The 21747-nt window shown below is 34.0% G+C and overlaps 1 protein-coding gene across 2 annotated transcripts in view; it reads left to right on the top strand.

Annotated features, from left to right (window-relative positions):
• LOC117327739 (AT-rich interactive domain-containing protein 2-like) overlaps positions 1–21747 on the top strand; it is a 47709-nt gene that overhangs the window by 8067 nt on the left and 17895 nt on the right. For both annotated transcript variants that reach the window (XM_033884864.1, XM_033884865.1), the window contains exons 3-9: positions 13268–13365; positions 16218–16372; positions 16679–16897; positions 17261–17328; positions 17789–17858; positions 18823–18902; positions 19697–19773. In XM_033884864.1, coding sequence (XP_033740755.1) covers positions 13268–13365; positions 16218–16372; positions 16679–16897; positions 17261–17328; positions 17789–17858; positions 18823–18902; positions 19697–19773 — 767 coding nt within the window. The remainder of the gene's footprint in view (positions 1–13267; positions 13366–16217; positions 16373–16678; positions 16898–17260; positions 17329–17788; positions 17859–18822; positions 18903–19696; positions 19774–21747) is intronic.

Consider the following 21747-nt stretch of genomic DNA (forward strand, 5'->3'; position numbering starts at 1 on the left):
AACTGATTCACCCATTGTCAGTATAATGAGACTGGGCAGGGCATCAAATAGACCTTTGAGAATATGTTTTGACTCCCCAAAATGGCATTTGACTCTTTGGATTGAAGGGGCAGACGTCTATTTGACTTTTCTTAAATTTCGCTTAAACTATCTTTGCTTGTTTTTGTTCTCATCTTTGCTTTCCTGCTGAGGTTTTAAGGCATCTTACCAATCATTCTTTTTGCTCTTGCACCTCTTGATCCTCCTGAGGTTCCGTCTGTCATTCTGCTATCCTCAAGCTCCAGAAGAACCTCCAGAGGGTAAATTTTGACTGTTGGTTGATTCATGATCCGGGAATTTGAACTTGTGCGTTTTACCACAGATAGCCATATGCCATATACTAAATCTACAACAGCAATTTTTCATGACATCAGGCGATCTTTGTGGATCATCATCAACCTGAACAATATCTCCGGATCCCCCTTTAATCACTATGTACACATTAATATCATAGTCATTATACTGCCTGTTGCATGGCGAAATTCTTGTAAGAAAGTAGGGTATTCCCTGCTGTTATTGTTTCCAAAAAGGTTCTATTAGCTGGAATCTTCTGTCTCCTTGTTGAGAGTTTCATGGACGTCCATGATCATGTTGTTATTGCTGTCATTTCTTTAGAGATTCTTTGGAGTGTGACTGAACCGCAATATTTTCTTTCGGTTCGGTACATGGTATAGCATCGGTAAATTACGGTACATGTGTCATGAGCGGTAAATTTTTATATGGGTGTCTATTTCACTTTATGCTGGCGGAAGGTAGACCGACCACATATATAAAAGCTGGTTTCTGATTGGTCAAGCAAATTTGATGAGTCCCAATTTGCTGATTCTCTGGCTTCTTTTTGATCTTCTGTATAAAATCATTTTGGTTTCCGATAAAGGATGTGATGGCAGCTACTTGAAGAATATGTTTTACAGATATTCCACATCAGCTGTTCATCTATTTGTATTTTAGGTTTATTTAAAATAAACTAAACTGAAAAAGCAAAGCTGAACTGTCAACACGTACACTTTACCGTTATACGTACCTAACTGTGCTGAAAGTGTACCATTTCACCCCTAGTGAGTATTGGTGAAAGTTTTCTAACATCTGTGCTGATATATGTTAGTGAAAAACTCTGTATGACCATCACTATCAAGTCGTAATTCACATACACAATGTCGGGTCTGAGTACCTTAGCAAACAATATTTCATAAAGCCAATGAGTCTCTCCCACAGTGCGACATACCTTGGTGCTCTCTTTGAAATAAAATTACATTTTCTATAATTACCTAGTGAATGATGGATGAGTTTTGAATCTATCAGTTTCCTTGTTTCTTCAGCAGAATTAATAACATCATTAAGTTGTCCATGGTTTTCTGCTTATGAAACATCGGAAGGCCATGAGAACAATTTCTGGGTGTACTGCTCGTGTGTTCGCTCACATATAGAGACAAAAAATGTTCTTGTTCTGTTCATTGTTTCACATATAAATTGCACAAGTAAAATGTTTGCCCATGACAGTTAGTGGCTTTCCATGAAACACAAACAGCAATGGGGAGGAAATGTCAAACCAAGCACCTCTTAGCTTTCCATGAAACACAAACAGCAATGGGGAGGAAACGTCGAACCAAACACCTCGGGGTTTTCACCTGAGGTTAACGTTATCACTCTAGCTCTAACCAACTGGGCTATCTTGGTCCTGTTGTCGTAGTAAAGAATTTGTTGTACCTTTGTTGTCGTAATCAAGTTATTTTCGGACCTTTGTTGGAATGCATGTTTTGTCTAGGAGTGTCCATGATCAGAAGTCTGCGGGTAATGTCTCGCAAGTGACAATTGCATGATATTCGCAACAAGTTGAGCAATTGCCACTGTGATGAAGGCCTTGTATTCTGCCCCTTGGCAAAAGCTTAGTGTTTTGCTCCTTATTGAGATATACAAGAGTTAATAAAGTTGGTAGTTATGTTCCTGAATATAATGCTAAGCATTTTGGGAGTGGGACTGACAACTGATTCACCTGTCGTCAGTATAATGTGACAGGGCAGGCCATCCAGTAGACCCTTAAGCAGATGGTTTTGACTCCCTAAAATGAGATTTGACTCTTGGTATTGAAGGGACAGTCTATTTGACTGATGTTTTAACCCTACAGATTTCTGAGAAATAGTGATTTCACTTCTGAAATTGCTAAAAATATCATCATGATCATTCATCATTTCCCTACGTATGATAGGTGTTACCATACTGGTTGTCTCTCTTAATGCCAAATATTTGATTTATATAATGATATTAAAAAGAGGTCCTTCCTCTGTCATCTTGTTTACATTATCATTGTATATAATGAATAAATAAGAGCATGGATTGAAATAGGAACAATTTTTAGCAAATACTGCTCTAACAAATTTTCATTTCTAAAATATTTTATTTATATCAAAGAGAGCCAAGCTTCATTCAACAGGTACAATTAAGGAAACTTTGAAAGTGTCTTGTCATCTTTAATTGGGAGTTCACCAAGGATCAGCCCTTGGATCATCACTTTTTGCCATACTCATATGCAACTGATCGACCAGATACTGTAAATTCAGATGATCTTCAGAATAATAAGACAGGGGATGAAATTAAAATTCCTGAAAAAGATAAGTAGTAATTTTGATAATTTATTTAGGTGAATAGCTATAGGTGTGAAATGCATGAAATGTATTGAAATAGGGATCCAGCATACATTGGAAACATCAATTTTCCTGGTGCAGAAATGTTGTATAGTGGTGAGTTTTCCCCAGTTGCATGAAATTTGTCGGAAATATTTCTGATCATTGAAACATTCCATCTGATATTGATTGGGGTGTAGCATGACGTGATGTTAACAGATTTAGTAGAGAGTGGAAGACTATACATGTGATATCGCTATACATACCATCATGCTGGTATAAATGTAACTTAGGTAGAAGGTTTGGCCCCAATGGGTTGCTTCAATAAAGGCCTATATCATGACTGTCAGTCGGGAAGTATTGTCAAGTCTACTAACTTTCATCATAGCTATACAGTGAATCTACAGGGACCTGTTTTATTGCTAGACTTCCAATGAAGTTGAAATCTAATTCAATGTATTTTTTTTATATGACATTTGGTTCTTGTTAGTTGCTGCATCAAGTAAACTTGACTGAGGTAAGTTTGGTTTGTGCTGACTTGATGTATTTTTCAGTTTAAGATATGGGCCACTTAATTTCTAAAATTTGCCTTTTTGTTGCTCAAAATTGGTTTCAAAAATGGTAAATTTTCTTCCAAAACACTTAATTTCTAAAATTTGCCTTTTAATCCTGTTTTGGAAGAAAATTTACCCTTTTTGAAACCAATTTTGAGCAACAAAAAGGCAAATTTTAGAAATTAAGTAAAATATAATTTCCCAGTTTGACCCATCATCAGCCAACAGTGAGAGAGTTAACGAAAGTTACTTATTAATAGTGTTATTCAATATGATACAGTACAGAGTATATTATACACACATTATAAATAAGTCTCCAGATAAGGTATCGTTGATGAACCTGTACACAGTAAACAATCGAAAAATTCACCCGGATAGTAGCTAATATCAAGGTATACTGTGATACCTAAAGATGTATCTAGTAAAATAATGTTCATGTCGACGTCCTTACTTGCTTTCACAAGTTCACTAGAACAAATAATTAAAACTATTGGATTGTCAGCTGGGAGCAATATCTACATATGATAGCCTAATTTAAAATGTGTAGTTGATTATATAATGCAAAGATTGATAAGGGAAAAAATGGATACCAGCTGGTGAAAACCTAGATTTTTAATTGTTATATGTATGTATGGCAAAGTAAATGAATAATGTAATTATTAAATGGCATCAGTCTCAACCAAGACAACCAAGAAATGTGCATCTGCATTAATACAGTACAAATATCGGTTAGTATGATGAATGCCTTGGCATAAAAATGAAAAAATGTCTTGACCTAGATAATTATACAATTAATTGAAATTAATGTTCATAATAACGTTGTACTTCCACATCAGTGTCCCATGTACCCATGATATGTTGTACAATTGCACACCGGTTCATGTGAATATGATGTGATGAAAATGATGTAAAATCAATATAAATGTTGTCATGGCTGGAGAATTTCTGATGCATTTTTTGCAGACATGTAATAAATGTGTTTTTGTCTCTACATTGTGTATTAGGGCCAAATATTGGTATCTCTAATTCTCTCTCCAATATACAGAGAAGTATGATAGTACTATCATTATGAAGTGATTGTGTTACAGCTGTGCAACACGATAGAAATGACTAATGTGGAACTCCTTTCAGGATTGAAGGTTCGGTGTGAGTCCTAATTGATTCTCAGATGAAGCACACCTTGACAAAGAAACAAGATTTTGTTCAAAGAATATATTTCAGATGCTTACATTAAAAAATTCCTTTCAATCCGAAACAATGATAGTATGCATACGTCACTTGCATGATTGTGTGCATATTGGTGGAAATATATAACTTCCAGAAAGTAGAAAACAAAGCACTGGTTACAAGATAACAACCATTTTCGAATATCATAAAATGTAAGACAATTAACCGTGTTTAAATTCAGTCGGATTCATTTTATGGAAACAGAAAATAACCAAACAGTGGATATAATTTGGTGTTAAATGGCTACAAATTTTGGCCTAAGTTACGTTTTCTTACCCACGGTTCCTGGCAGAGTAAGTGAATCGTCTTGGCTGTTTTGTCTGTAGTAAGCACACACACACACTTCTAGGTTAAAGGAAGTAAACCGTCAAGTGTAGTGGTGAGAAAAAAAATGGCACATCTGCCAAAATCAATTGAACGTGCCTGGCATGGAATCAATTTGCTTAGATCCACATATGTTGCGGGTCTGTGTAGCTATCAAAGCATGTGCATATCTGATACATGTTTGACGGCAGTAAAGCTGGTAAGATGTGCACTGGAATTGATGCTTTATTAACACTGCTTCTGTTGGGTCTGTAGAGTCGTTATCTTGACATTTAGTCGGCTGTACAGACTTTTGTTTTGGTTTTGGAGGTAGAGCATTCTGCTGTAAACTCTGTTTATTGGTTAAACTACTGTACATTGATTTACTGTGATATGGATGTATTAGCCTTGGCTTGTAGTATTTTACATATGTATTATTCAGGTTAAACGAAATTCTTTATAGATGGCAAAGTTCATTTCAGTCTTGGTAGTTATAGGATATCTTGTATAGGCACCTGATACAATGTCCATATGGCATACAATGTTTAGTTGGTTTCAAATTCTCAATCATCAAGTATGCGCTGACCCTTTCATGATCTTTACCAATATGAATTTAAGTGTAGTATTTGGAATTTAAAGTCACATTTCACTTATTGGTAAAAGAGTAGCTGTACATGTGTGTGCATACAGACTTATAACAGAATGTGGTAGCAGACTAGTAATGGATGCCAGGGAAAACACATACAATTAATTATAACAGTTTGATCTTTAATTAAAAATTGATCCCCACCATGGCCTTCATATACTGTACATGTGTGTGCATACAGACTTATTATAACAGAATGTGGTAGCAGACTAGTAATGGATGCCAGGGAAAACACATACATTTAACAGTTTGATCTATAATTAAAAATTGATCCCCACCATGGCCTTCATATACTGTAGTATAGCTATAGTACATACATAAATGGTTCTTGTGTCTCAATTCTTTACTTTGGCTATACCAGCTGTACTAAAATGCCGGAGTTGGATCGTTTTTTTTTGTATTTTTAGTTTAATGCATTCTTGGCAATGTGTTGTATACTGTGGAATTATTCAGCTGTTGTAGTGAATCCACATAATCTTGTTTATTGCATGTGCAACTACGATTGTTCCCAACACGACTGGCAGCTTACCTGTCAATGTGCAAGTGTAATTATCTATTTTATTCCTGCACATTTATTTCCTCTGGCAGAGTTTCAATGAACTTGGATCAGTGATATTAAAGGCTGTTTTCAAAGCATACGAGAAATTAATTGGTACTTGATAAGTCAAAAACTTGATTGTTGGCATACTGCCAGAGTATACATTCTCTCCTTAAACAGCTAAGTATCACTACCTAGACAACTCCAAAGGACCGGGTAGACATATTCTTCTGGGGCAACTATCATAGCTACTGGTCAGTCTATGCCTTCTATCGTAAAGGATACTCCAAATATAGGTATTTTTTGTCTCCCATACAGTTCATTGTTGTCTCCCGAAAACAACATATTAATAACTATGTCATTCCACAGTGGGATCACTTGTATAGACTTGTCTCTGCTTTAGGGATGACTGTCAAAGAAATTTCATGGAACACTTGGTAATTGCTTCCAGTTCACTAGCTACTAAAGAAATTGATGGAATATACTGGTATATACATATGTTATGGCGTACATCTAAAATAAATCTGTGGTTGTCATAGTAACTGTGATGTAAAATTGGTTAAGTGATCTCTGCCAGTGAAATTAAATTGTAGCATCTTATTCTGTGGCATGCATTAGTTCGTGTTGAAGAAGGAATATCGTTTGTCTGTGCCATACCGATACAATTGATAATGAGTGGGATGCTCTCCAATTCCATTATATTCATTTCAGCTTTCATTGTGCAACTCAAAAAGATAGCATTTGTTTTGTTTCACTGATGAGAGTTATACAAGCTACTAAATGCCATGACCTCATCTGATATGGTAAAGAAATAAGAAACTTTTGGAATTTTTTTTTTTTATATACCAGTAGATCTCTTGAAGGGATTTTAATTCCTGGCTTGCTCTTATTTGTGGTAATCGACATGTAGTGATTCTTTGTGATTGAAGACTAGTATACAATTGATGTTGTTGCAATAATGAGAAATTCTATCACACACAAAGTGCTTGAAATTTGGTGTGAAAAATCTGTACAAACCAATTTGAAACCAGTTTATATCGGGAACTTCAAACTGAACAGGGGTCAGATCGTATTTTTGAGAAACTAAGCTGGTAGTGTTATAAAGTCATTGTCAGTTTGGTGCTATGCCAAGGAGACAAAGGTGAGCATCAACCAACATACCCCAGCCTTTCAAAACACACATGTTACACTACTGAAATTGAGAAAGGAAACATGGAGCACATGACGTCTGAGTGCCACCACTATCCAGGTTATACAGTGTTGGTCATGGAGTGCAGTGTAGTAAGGCTGTAGTAACTGTCTGGTGGTGTTGTATAGTGTGTGTGTGTACTGTATGAATGGTCCACAGCCCAGGTACCACAGCACTGGAGCACTCCAGTATAAATAGATTTCTGGGATTTCCCAGATCAATGATCATGACCTATATTTGCAGCATACCAGAGTCTTGTGGTATTTATTGAGGTCACCTCTGTGTCAACGTGTGTACTATAAATAAGTGTGTGTACACATTAGTACAGCTTGACCCGATAGGGGACATACTTAGGTAATACATTGCTGGATCTCACTATAAACATCGCTGGATCTCACTATAAACATCGCTGGATCTCACTATAAACATCGCTGGATCTCACTATATACTTACTATATCTGGTAAGCTGTGTTTCTAGTCTTTCACACAGCCAAGAATTTAGGTCAAGATTTTGTTTGGGTTCTACTAGCAAGTATTTAGTATTTCATTGTGATATAATTAGATATCATTTGAAATGAATTTTTTTTTCATATTATGGCTCCATGTACTCATTATACTATTCAACTTGGGGAAGGCATTTTATAAGGCATGCAAATTTAATTTGTCTGTTTAGTAAAACAAGGCAAAACATCAGGAACATGTAGTGTATGAATATTATATTGATTTCCAAAAAATGCATAAAAGTTTTAAGTTGTCTCAAGATCAAATGCAATGCCACAATTGCATTGACTTATTATGATCAATAACATAGCAGGATTGTATCCAATTCGTTATCGACTACAGATCTGAAGTAGTAAGTAGTTTCTCATCGTTCATTCTATTAGAAATTGAAGTAGATTATCTGGATACTTCTTGTGGATTCAGTTTTCCAATGTCACACTACAATCCTCATTCCTTTTAGTTTGATATTTTTAATTTGTCTTTCCCAGGTAAGATGGGGAGTGAATTCAGGTTAATGTCTTGTTGTGACACTTTCAGTTTATAGAAAAGCTGACGAGTGATATTGGCCCATATAACCTATAGGAGTGTTGTGGGAAATAAAATTTGAATTTATTACTTTGTTTGGTGGGATCTACGTACGTATACTTATATGTACCATTGGGCGGATAACATGTAGACAAACAGTAATGCTCTAATATAACCAGCTGACAAGAGTGTTCATTAAACCATCACATCCTCACAACCAAAGAGCTTAATAATAGATTGAGATGGGGCAATTTAAGGAGCAAGATATAGATTTTTTTGACATTTCGCTGATAACTTTGTGAAACTTTATAAATATTTAATGAGAGACTATTGAAGAGGCAGCTGCTATATAATGTGCCTGGTAGCGAAAGGTAAATAAGATGTTTCCATCAAAGAGATTGAAGCTAAGGGAGATATTTTAAAAGCTGGATGAAATATTGATCGGTACAAATTTAAGTACACTCAATTTACCATATACCACAACAGTTCACAGCCTTCATACCACTGTATATGGCCCATATCAAGCTTCAACATTATTTAGTAGAGATGGAGAAAAATCAATTAAAAAGATTGGCATTTTGCAGTTTTTCTTCTCTGATTGGGTTGAATGTGACTATTTATTAGTCAGATAAAAAGGAAATAAAGAACTGAAAAACAAAATTGATAATGAAATTGTGAAATTTGAGACAATATATGACATACAGAAGTTTTATTGTTAAACCATAGGACAGAGAACAGGTTTTGTTTGGATCTTTATGGCTGTTGGTGATGTTTACAGCTGTGTCACAAAAAAAGGGATATCTGTATTTACCACTACAAGCTAGATGGAAAGAAGTTATGTTAGAGTTTTCAATGCTAACCTATCAATGTAATCCTATAATGATAATTTTTAGAACATATGTGACAACCATTTGCATGATATGAGTGAAAAATGATCTGAACGGATTTGATCAGACCAGTTTAATGCATGTATAATGGTGGTAAAAATTATTTCATACTAGTTGCTGGAGTTTAATTATTTCGGAAATGTGAATGTTTGTAGTCTGTACAAAGGTGCAGCTGTGTCAAACTTCAGTGTGCATATAAATATAAATGATGTAATAGGTGATCACAGAGTTAAATCAAGTTTAGATAGATACATTTATCTTTGATGTTGGAATGAACATTTGCATTGCCTAAAAATAATGTGTATGAGAGAGCTGTTTTCCGAAGAGCATTGACAAAGGGCAATATTGGCAGGTGCTCCAACGGAGAGTCTATTGGATGAATGTTATAAATGTCAATGTATATCAAAATTAAGTATGCATTAAAAACAAAATGCATTCATAAATATACATAGTATATTATAATTTTATAGGATTATTTAATGTGTTGTTTTTTTTTTCTTTTTTCAAGGCAAGTTATTTGAAAGCCAAAAATGTATTCTGACATTTTGTGCTGGTTAAACACGTACTATAATGTTAACTTTATAATGTATCAGAAAATGTAGTCTGTCTAAGTCTTATGCTTTATCAAATACAAAACAGTGTCATGTTTTTAAGGATGAGTTATAGGACCTTACCTGGCTACACACTGTATATGTAATAAGAATCCCTAGTTTACTAGATGTACAGTGCTGACTAGACAGTAGGGAAGATCCAATCTGCCTGACAACATCAGGGACACATACTTTACTGTGACTATAGGCTGTACAAGTGATTGTTGATGGAATCGAGATGTCACTATTGATGTTTGCAGACCCACAAGGTTAGCGTTTTATGTTGTTATTCAGATGGAGTCTAAATTCTCTACTCATTCCCACATCCAACTCTACAGCTCTGCTGCCAGAGGAATTGCTGTGTTTCCAATAATTGCCCATAAGCTAGATTTGATACACAGAGGGGTTATTGTAGAAGTCGCATTGTCATTTTATACGGTATGTTGTGCCAAAAGGATGCTAATGAATTGTTTTTGATAGTAGGGAATATATAGCTACGCATACGTCTACTGACATTGATTGCATTATATAAACGTTCATTGTTTGTCAATTAATGAACATATGATAATCATTGCAATTCAGTTTTAATTGAAAATATTTATTTTGGTTTGTACTGGAAGACAATCATTTGTTATCTTTAGTTTTTGGCATCCATCCAAACTGTTGATCTGATGTAGGCTGTAATTACATTATGTGGCAGAGATTTCTGTACTGCTGGCAGGGAAATCTTTTGTAATTTTACTGTAAAATTCTGGTAGAATCTGACTGAATATTGATGAAATGCATCAAAAACATTGTTAAAATCCTGACATTAATTACAAAGATAAAAAAAGTTCATGATAGATGTAATTGCTTTAACCAAGTCTTATTATGTTTCTAATGTCTACTAGCTATATAGCCAGGTGATTTTAGAGGGTGAAACTATATAGCTAGTGTACATTGAAGGTATGAGTAAGGACATCAATTTAAGTAAACACTGAAATTAAATTTGATCACCTGGTGTTTTCTGATTAACACCTGTCCATGCTGTAAATTGTATTGAAGCTTTGATCAATAGTACCCACTGTAACCAGCTAACAGAGCTGTGTACTGTCGACCATTTCTTTGGTTGAGAGCGATCATGAATGATTCATTTACGACATAGATATCACATCTCCATGGAGGAATGTAGGTTTCATGGTTTGTCCATAGTGATGAATTGGAAAATCCCACTTTTCTGCTTGAAATTCTGATATTCAATTGATGATTTTGGGGAGCTTTGAGGAAAAATGGGATAAATAATCACCACTTTGCACTTGAGAAGATTCTGAATGCTCTATCTGTGAGAGTGAATTCCGGACATGTTTTCCCGGGTTTTCTCTGTGTTTAAGTGACTAGTATGGAGTAGTTTGTTAGGAATGAATTAACTAAATGTATACAAGTGTATTGAGTCAAATACAAGTGATTGACAAAGTGTTTAGCCATGTGATTTGTAGAACTGTGATTAGAATCTCCAGGAAATACTGGAGAAGGGAATCTGAGAGAAAACTCCATTACTTGTACAAGACATTCTGAGTAAGTCTGAATTGAAGCAGATTAAAATCTCTCTTTGTAATATTCATGTATGCAAAATTGATTAAAGTGTCATTGGTTGTAGCATCTTGTTGGAAAATTGTTTTAGTTTGCAATTCCATTCGTCAATGTCGGATGCTTTATGCTTCTTCCATGGAGGAAGTTTAGAAGGAATTGGCTTGTCGCCATAACAAAATGGAGCCCAAGGGTGGGTTTTGTTGAACATAATAAGTCATTACGATGCGACATATTTGTACTCTTGTGAGTGGAGGGATGAATTCTGATTGATTGAAAACTGAAATGATATGATTACCCTTTGATCTCAATACAGTATGGAAAATTGAAATAAAAATTGCTTGTTCAATAAGCATATTATTAACTTTTTAAAAAAAGTCACTGTTGACATCAAATCTGCTGATAGAAATTTAAAAGAAAAATGAAGTGAAAGGGAAGGTCTCAATTTACAAAAAATTGAGGAGTTTTCTGATTGGTTAATTTTGAGCACATTGAAAATTATATACATGATAATAATTGAGAGTTATGTGGGAAATGGAGCCAGGATGGGGATATCATTTATGGGTATGTAGATGTTTTTGTCACATCGATATGTAACATGGACAGACAACTTCCATCCAGCTGGTCAATTCATGGAAATGAGACCAATGGGTTTTGTCAGACTTAATATAACAAACCAAATATAGTTCTATGGATTCAAGTTTCTGTTCAAGTCATTATTGCACTGGAGATGAAGGACAGAATAAGAATTGATTTGAATAAAATTAAGATTAGAATGTTAAAATAACTGTTTTAGATATTGCAAGACAATGATGAGCTGAGAACAAGTGAATATTTCATGGCTAAAAGATTACACTGATGGAGCTAAAAGTGTTTACGTAACTGCTAATGTATCCTGTATGGTTGTGACTAGATTGTGTCATCTTTTCATTTGTATAATGAAAACTCTCACCAGCTCCTATTACGTAATGACATCCCACTTCTCTGTGGCTAAACACTGACATTGATGAGGTGTACATGCATAAAAATGCTGGCTCAGAATGAATTTACATCAGATTATGGAGTAACAAAAAAAAGCTTTTCATGTATATATTGGGTTAATACGAAATCATATTTGTTTTGACTAAATGTCATTAAATATAAGTTGACAATAGCAATGTGTATGCCTATAGTTCGGTATATATTTCATGTGAATTAAATAGCATGCCAGGTACAAACCAGGGACGTATTGAGCAGAAACATAGTTACTGTTTATAGTGTTAGGAAGTTATACAGTATACACATATATGATATGTATTATCAATAATTCATTCACCAGTATTCATTACAGTATACACATATATGATATGTATTATCAATAATTCATTCACCAGTATTCATATGATTGTGTCTGATCTCAGATGGCAAAAATTATTTGAAGTTTTTCTGTGGTAGACTGTGTACACATGTCAGAATGTTAAGCTTCTATGTAGCAATGGACACAAAAACCTAGGGTTACACATTGATAGCCTAATCTTGTTGTGGCATTTGTGAATTATTGATCAAGTACAAATGATGTGGTTATGCTACTAAAGCTTTCGAGTAGCTAACAGCATTTCTGTTACTGGCTCAGTTATTACAAGTGCATCATCAATCAGCTTTACCAGCTGAATGTTGGTTATAAAGTAATTGAATTTTCAGATATAGATGGTTTTCACATTTAATGCTGTTGAAAACATAAATGTACATAATGTATGCTGAGAGTGATCTGATAAATTCCTGGAGTGTGGCAGCATTTGCATATGAAGGGGACAGGAATACATTTTTCACTCTCCAGAACGGAAATTATACATATTGTGAATAGAAAGTAATCAATAATTTCTTTTTCTTCAATGAACATGTTTGCAGGAGTGGAAGGAATGCCCTGAAGGCCTTTCTTTTAATATGTATTCATGGTTATAATGTTGTATAAAATGTATGTCTGTGTTACATTACAGAGGAAGGCTATCCAGTATAAAATATATGTCTGTGTAAGCAGTACAGAGAAAGGCTATCCAGATGTAAAAACTTGTGTTGTAATTGTGTATATTTTGATGTTGTAGGTGAATGATGAAGATTTGTGGGAACAGATCCAAGGTGACTTCCACATCCCCAAGTGCTGTAGTAATGGAACCCAGGCCATCAAGCAAATCTATATCAGGTCAGTTGTTATAACAAACTTCAATTCATGTCATCCATAAATGTTGTGGACCTTACTGTATTCTCTCTGTATGTATTTATAGCTACCACAGGGACTAGTTTTATATCATTGTCAATATATAGTGAACAGAAAGACGAGAACTCTAAACAGATTTTTGTGTGACATATAGGTATCACCATGTCAGCAGCGTTGTCCCGCTCAACTTATATAATTAAAGTCCCTTGGGCTGATCAAACTCAAACTTCATGCAGGTCTTCCTTACCACAAGTGCTTGCTTGAGATTGCTTTTTTAATGGTCCAAAGGTTGAAGGTCGATGTTACTGTATTAATAACAGAAAATCTGTTTCCATGCAATAACCCTTGTAATCACCCCCACTTTCCACTTCCATGGAATTTTTGTATAATACAGAGGTGTAATTAAAGAAATGGCAAATTTAAATAATATAGACAGATAGATAAATGCCTGGTATCTTTGTCCATGAATTTTAAAGTCCTAAAACAGAATGTAAAGCTTATGATTCTGTGTGAATTAGCAAGCAATATAGGATTTATGACCAGCTCAGCCTCTTTAAAATACATTCTAGGCCAATTTTTGTTAAATGATTATGCTCTTTGTGTATGGAGACTCCAGAAATCTGTACATTCCATCATGATTTTAAGAAAATGTTTTAAATATCCAGTATTGGTTCATGATTTGGTATTGATTAAACCATGATTTCTGGTTTTACACTACAATCATTATAATGCAACAGAAAGTCCTAGAATTTCTTTATATGCAAAACCATGAACAGAGCTATGTACTATGCAGATGTAGTTAAAAACAGCTAATTATCAAATATTTACCCACACAAAATGATGCGCAAAGACCCAATAATTTATAAATAGCCCTCATGGATATGTAGTAATCCCTGTGTCTTTAAATGCGAATGTGAATTAAGTCTTTCCATATACAGTGCGCCAAGTATGTGTATATATATATACATATCTGGTGAACCCTTCCAACAGATTTAGTTCAAATTCACACCATAGATTCATAAATTCACTTCATGGTGTCATAAATTAACACCATAGTATCACAGCATCAAATTCTACAATTAATTAGATTTTAGTGGACTGGTTCATCTATTTGAGCACCTGCTAAATTTGCTTTTATTACATATTAATGTACAAGAAAGAAAATAACCTAAAATCATAAAGTAGCATTAAATGAATCGTGGAAATACAGCTGTGCATACATTAATGCACACAGCCTTTTGATTAACATATAGAAAGGTTTTATAATGTAGAAAAAAATAATGCTATAGCTAATAAGTCATTATTCATTTGTCTATGAACTGAAATCACATTATACTTAACAAAGGCATCATTATGTGAACAAAATAAATTATACTATAATAGTCATCATTATGGGAAGATAAAAAATGTCTGGTAGAGTATGTAATTATCTTACAAGGTACAGCAGTTAACTGTTGGGGAATGTATTCACTGTCAAAGTGTTGTAAGATTTAAATACATGTCTTTATTATAAAAGCGGAGTGTAGGATGGAGGGTGAACCTACAGATATGTGCTGAGGCACGTTGATTGATTAAGTGTAAGGCCTTTATATAGTATAGTGGGGCAGTGTTGTGTGGAGGAAGTGCCGAACCCTTCAGACTTCACAAAACCTTTTAACATTGATTTTACTATCATCAAAGCAATACACTGTGGCAGGGCCAGTAAAATTTATTTATATTTAGTTTACATGTACATGCAAATATTTCTGTCAGGGGAGGCCGAGTCAGTGTGTTTAATGGCGCTCCTCCTCACATTTCTCTGCCCGTCAGCAAATTGTCTGAAATGTAAATTGTTATCGGAGAAACACTAACTGATGAAATAGCAGTCTTGTCTACACAAATTTGGTCATGTGCATTATGATTATGATTAAATTCACCACTTTAAATTCCAATATACTCCGAAGGCAATTAAATAAGTTTTACTAGATTATTCAGAGTATTATAGTCGTACTATATTATAGACATATATGAAATAAATGAATTTATACACAAAGGAAAGAATTTGTTGATAAAATTTTAACGAAAATTATTAAAAAGGTGAAATGATAAGGATTTTGTTTATGTTCTTTGTATAATTTGAGTGAAGATTGTGGTCTCTCTGTGAACAATTCCTGCTAGTTTCTCTCTATGAACGATTCCTGCTGAGATATTTACAAAAAGTAGTAATAATAGAGAAATCTGTAACCCTAGGTTATACACTAACTAGGTAGCTTTTTACAAAAAAATGTTTATACACTTTGACCTTGATATGTACAGGACCTTGATATGTACAGGATCTTGTATAAACATGTTTTTGCTTATGGGCTGAGGTGCTAGTTTAGGTACAGCTATATTTATCACAGTAGTAAAATTGACCAGACTTCAGGTAGTTCATCAACTGTAGACTTTTATTTACAAGCAATATAATTACAGTGTGTGGACAGTTTCAAAGGTTTGAAATGACGAGTTCCATATACAAACCTGATTTATCTTACCAACAGATGTTGCTATTTGTAGTGAAATTTAGAATGTCATTCTATGTTAAAATGTGGATTTGAGAACTGTATTGAACCTTTTGAAGATCCTTCTGTAAACACCACATCGATCATTAGTTAAAGCAATTCATTTCTTGACATCTGTTGTTAGGTGTTACTGTTCATTATCTAGTTTTGATTCAGGGTATATATTTTTTTTCAGGCTATGTGGTTCTTTTTAGCTGAATATAATATAACTGTTTATCATGTGTGTGATTTAGTTTCAGAACATGAACAGAACTTGGTATATGTATGAACTTTTTTGAGGAAATGTTTGTTTTATAGACATCTGGATAAGTATGAGAAGGTGCATTTCCATGGACAAGACCCAGACAGCAAGTATGTTGAGGATGAGGGTGACACTCCCGCACGTAAGAAGATCTGCCTGCCAATCTTTGGTATTCCCAACTCTTACAACTATAGTCAACACAGAGTACCTGGTAGGTGGATTGGGTACACAGGCTATGTTTTAGAATCCAGACGGAGAGGCCAGTATTTTCAAACATATGGTTGAATATTGTACTGAATTGTCTCCTGTAGGAAAATAATCATCTAGTGCATAATAATTAATTACTATGTTTTTATTATGGGTAGCTTACAGTCCGAGCATGTATCCAAAAATAAAATTTGGGAAATGGATATCAATCAAATTTCTTACACCTTCACATGTGATAAGATAACTGATCTTAAATTCATGATCAATGTTTCTGTCAATAACATGAACTCCTTTTTTGGCAATTTAACAGAAACTCTTCGACAGTCACATGGATTTTCAACAGATTACGTCACCATCAGCGATTATGAAAAATTGGAAAAAGCTCTTATGTCGGGCCTACCAAATGAGGTTGACTTTGTCATCAATGTATGCACACTATTATCCAACGAGGGGAAGCATGTGTTACGATTGAAAAAGTCCCGCAATCTACTCAATCTGCTCATGGCCCATATTGGCATATTCGTACCAGGTGAGTATTAGGCTAGTGAACTTTTCCTTGGATACCTCTGTTGGAGTGATATGTTGTAGTTATAATCTTTATGAATTATCTTGTTTTGGAATGTTAATAATTGATAGGTTTTAAAACATCATTCTCAAAAATCATTATTTGGTTTATCTAATTTTCATATCCGTGGACAAGTTATGTGATATAAGAAAAATGATTGTTATAACAAATTCAACTTATACTAGACAGGATTATATATAGATATGTAAAAGGATTATATATAGATATGTAAAAGGATTATATATAGATATGTAAAATAGATGTAGAGCAAGATCATGTTGTGTTTATGTAGTCCCACAACACATTTCTCCTCTTTTTCTCAATTAGGGAGTGAAACATTAGAAGATGTCTATGAATCCAACTGGAGAAAATTCTTGCATCGAGATTTTATACATGTAAGTCATTAAAAAAAAATTGAATATTATTTGAAAATATTAGCTGACCTGTTTTAAGTATGGCCTGGACATCAATAAGCACAATCATTCTAAAATGTTCATGTTGAATGATATCAACATTGAAATAACTCACACAATTCCTTTATTTCTATGATTAATCTGATCTTCAACTTTTGGTTGTTGTGGTAGCATGTCTAGACAAACAAATGTCTACCCTTGAAATGCTAGATTTGCTGCCTGCAGTGTATAATAATAATTCGGCACAAGCTTCTTATTACAGTAATTAATGTGTGAAAGTAGAGATGATGTAGAATTATCTTCCACATCCTGATTACCTTGGGGAAGTATTGATGTTATCTACTCAGAGAATTTTTAGATTTTATTTTCTCGTTTCATGATGATTGATTGTTGGTTTACATTTCTATCACTCATTTACATGACATTTCTGTAATGTTTACAGTTTTGGTATGATACAGTCAAAGATACAGAAGCTAAGAAATTGATTATAACCTCACGGAATTATAATAGAAGTAAGTATCCATGGCAACCTAGCAGTGAGTGATGCTGATGGTGGTGCATTGACAATCAAGCTTTACTCTTATAATGGCAAATACATTAACTTGATACATTAAGCTTTGGTGTAACTTTATACTGTACGCTTTGGTGCAGCTAATGGCTATCAACAAGTCACAATGTAAGGATTCTTTTATGATTGCAGTGGAGCCTCGTTAGTTTGAATACTTCAGCTATTTATACATTGAAACCTATTAAATCTTGATTTATTTTCTTGTTTACCTTAATTTTCCAAACATGCATATTATCCTTCTATCGACACTAGACAACTAGAGGCTTGTAATCCGTCCATCTGTCAATACATCAATTTTGGTCAAAGGGAAATACAATCGCCTATAGATAATTTTGATGCTATTACCTCTTCAGCTTGCAGTGTTGCATAATATACAGCTCAAATACTTTTAAGTTCAACTTAACAAGTGGATACATCCTGTAAAACAATACACCATTGTATCAAGTGTGGGTCGCTATGACCTATTTTTTCCATTTCGCTGATCAAGACGTTGTTGCACTTTGTTTGTGTCAACTTTGCCTTTACCTCTTTTTCCATTAGAATGGGGATTTTTTTGTAGTTTGTGGTTTGACTGGAAGTATAAGACTGTGGACCGAACATGCTGTTATACTATGCCTTATTTCTGTATTTACTGATCTTCTTAATCCGATATGACTGGATAGCTCAATAATTATTACAAATATTGAGTTAAAGTACAATGCCTGCTCTTGTAATTTTTATATTGCAATATAAAATGTTCTTCATAATTGTGATCTTCCAGGGCCCAGTTGTCCAAAAGGTGATTATGCTGATCACATTTTAACAACAATTCTTAAATAATTTCAAGTAAATGTCTAGTGTCAGAATGTGTGGATGATTACATATGAAATTAGATTCAACTTAATTCTGTCCTTTTATTTACCTCTAAGAACCCATGATCGGGGAAGGAGTACTAAATCTTGGTCGTGACAAGGGCAGACATGACTTGGAGGGACAAAGAGTGCTACAGGTAATTACTAGCTATCAACTTTTCTCTCAACTTTTACTTCATTCCGTCTACCTGCTCTCAACAAATATTTGATCACATACTTTCTGGCTTACCTATTCAGAGAATATGGAGAGCTCAAATTAGGAATATTTTTGTGCATCAATTGTGTAAAATAATGTGGGAAATGGGAAGCATAGGTTGTTTTATTTCGTGAACTTGCATAAGAAATAGCAGATTGGAAGATTTCAAATAAATAGGTAAGAAAAATACTAATTGTCTTGGCAATAACTGTCAAACTGTTAATATATATGGTAAAACAGATTATAAAGTATACTATATATCAGTATACACAGGTGCACACGAAACTGCCATTAGATCATTGTAATTTCACCTTTAGGTCAAAGGTTAAATAAGTGCACCATTTTCAGTGAAGATACCAACTAAACAGGAAGCTTACCTGCAGTATGTAAACATTCGCTATAATGAATGTATATAGATCACTTTGACTTTCACTAAACAGGCCAGGCTGGTATAAAGCAGATATGCATATTATACCATTTATAGTTTGCATGTTTCTACAGGTGTTTTTGATGTAAAATTGTTCACATTTCTTGTTCATTATTATTTTACTTTGAAAACACAAGCTATTGACTTATCTGTCTATCCTGCATCATCTTCATTGTTTTGATCTGCTCAATTAACTCATTCTTCATGCTCTCAGAGGGTTTTGTAATTTCAAAGACCAAACTTGTAATTAAGCTGTTATCCTGTTAAAATGTGAAATATATTTAACATCTAGTCTTTTACTGTTTCAGCTGGCAGTCATTCTGAGAAATTTATCTTTTGAGGAAGAAAATGCCACTTTTATGTCTTCAAATGATCTAGTCTTCAGGTGAATATCACATCAAATTATCTTCTTTTTGTTACGAAATGGCTTGATACATTTTTATGGAGGCGTTTACGCCTGCCATATTACAATCACCTACGAGTTGTGACGTCACAATCTCTCACTTTCGTTTTCGTTATATTTCCTTTCACAGTTTATTTTGTAGTTTCTTTCGGTTCATATATGATGCAGTTGAACTATATATACATTTATGAAAACTATCAAGACTACAAATAAAGTGCTATTACATGAAAAAAGGTATATTCAGTATAAATTTCTCTTCGGCGGAAGTTTGGAATTTGAGACCTCTGGTGGTAATTTTTGTAACTAGGGGTAATGATTCGCTTATAATTAGTTCCAAGTATGAGGCACGTCATTGTAGTCCGTCATTCAAAGTAGATGTGCACAGAAATGTATTAACTATGCTGATAATGTTGTGAACATTTCAGGAACTATTTTGAATAAACAATAAGAATAATGTCTTGTAAATATCTACACCTGCATCGATTTTTGCAAATCTATATTGAAAATACTGTTTGAAGGGAGATAACTGCGATATTCTGACGTTACCTTACAGAGGACACTTGTTTAACTACAAGAAATAAAGATGACATAACAACCAAGCGCAAACAAATTCCCGATTTTCATATTACCCTCCAGGTTTTGGCTAACAACATTTCTTTTGTTTACAACTTGGTAGTTTTTTATGATTTTATGAGATTTGGTCCGATATATTGCGATCACGTGTTCCGTCTGTTTACGTGAGCGAGCACTGTCAAAATGGAGGCACGTGGACACGGGCTTCACACGAAGCATCAAGGTGTGATGTTTGTCGCTAGAAATTAATATCTATCAACATGAATTAAAGGCAAGTTGCTTACAAAGTTTAAATCTGTTTGTTGACCCACTGAAATAAGTGTTTGTTTATTTAGGACGAAACTGTTTACGATAAGTTGTTCAAGCCTGGCCAGACCACAAATCACAATATCTACTGCGATTATAGTCCGAATTTTCTGACGATCTTACTATATACTATATGCAAACTTTAATTAGCTTTAAGGCGATATCAACACCAGAACCCTTCGGATTACTGCGATAACTGATCGAAGTCCCTGTGTTTCAAATCCATGAATCGATAGATCTACGTGCACGTGATGGCGTGATGGAATTCGATCGTTTATTTTTTAAAACTAAGAAAACTGGCACATATCTGTCGTGGTGGTCATTTGTGCTATACCTTCCCCGACAGAGACAATATACAGAATCTGGATTTTTGTGATAAGATTTACTGCAGTAGCTAGTCGCACTCGGAATATATATGAAAATACTAAATTATTATTGAACCAGCTTGTCTTATTTATATATTATTCATCTCACGATTCAACCTTTTCAAATGTTTTCATGTAATATATATAAATACATTTGTATGCACCAAGATGTGAAATGTTTGTATTACATAGAATATTTAAACAATACAAAGTAATTGTAGATTAACAAAATGTATACCAATTGCATTTTAACCTATTAGTACAACTTTTTGTTGTTTTCATGTATAACTTTTTGTTGTTTTCATGTAAAATGATAAATACATGTATATCTATTGGCAATCGATATCAAATCCATATAATATAAGACTTTCTCAAATATCAATATTCCTCATAACTTTCAAAATAAATCTATATTTTTTTGAAATTTAATTAAAAATGTTTGATTTTCATGTCACGAACAAATCCCTTAAAATAATCATCAATCTCCTTATCGGTCTCCAGAAAGTGTGAAAATAAATGAAACTTTTTTGTCAATAATTCTATTTATTATGAATTCATGTATAACCATTTAGGTATTTTCCAATGTTGACCTTTAAAACTATATATATATACAAGCAACAATCTGTGGGATGTCAAATATGGAAGGCTGTTTCAGGATAAATTGCCAAAAATGCTTATAAGTACTGTTTCTTATCACTGATCACATATATTA

Source organism: Pecten maximus, chromosome 5, assembly GCF_902652985.1.
Source record: "Pecten maximus chromosome 5, xPecMax1.1, whole genome shotgun sequence".
NCBI lineage: Eukaryota > Metazoa > Mollusca > Bivalvia > Pectinida > Pectinidae > Pecten > Pecten maximus.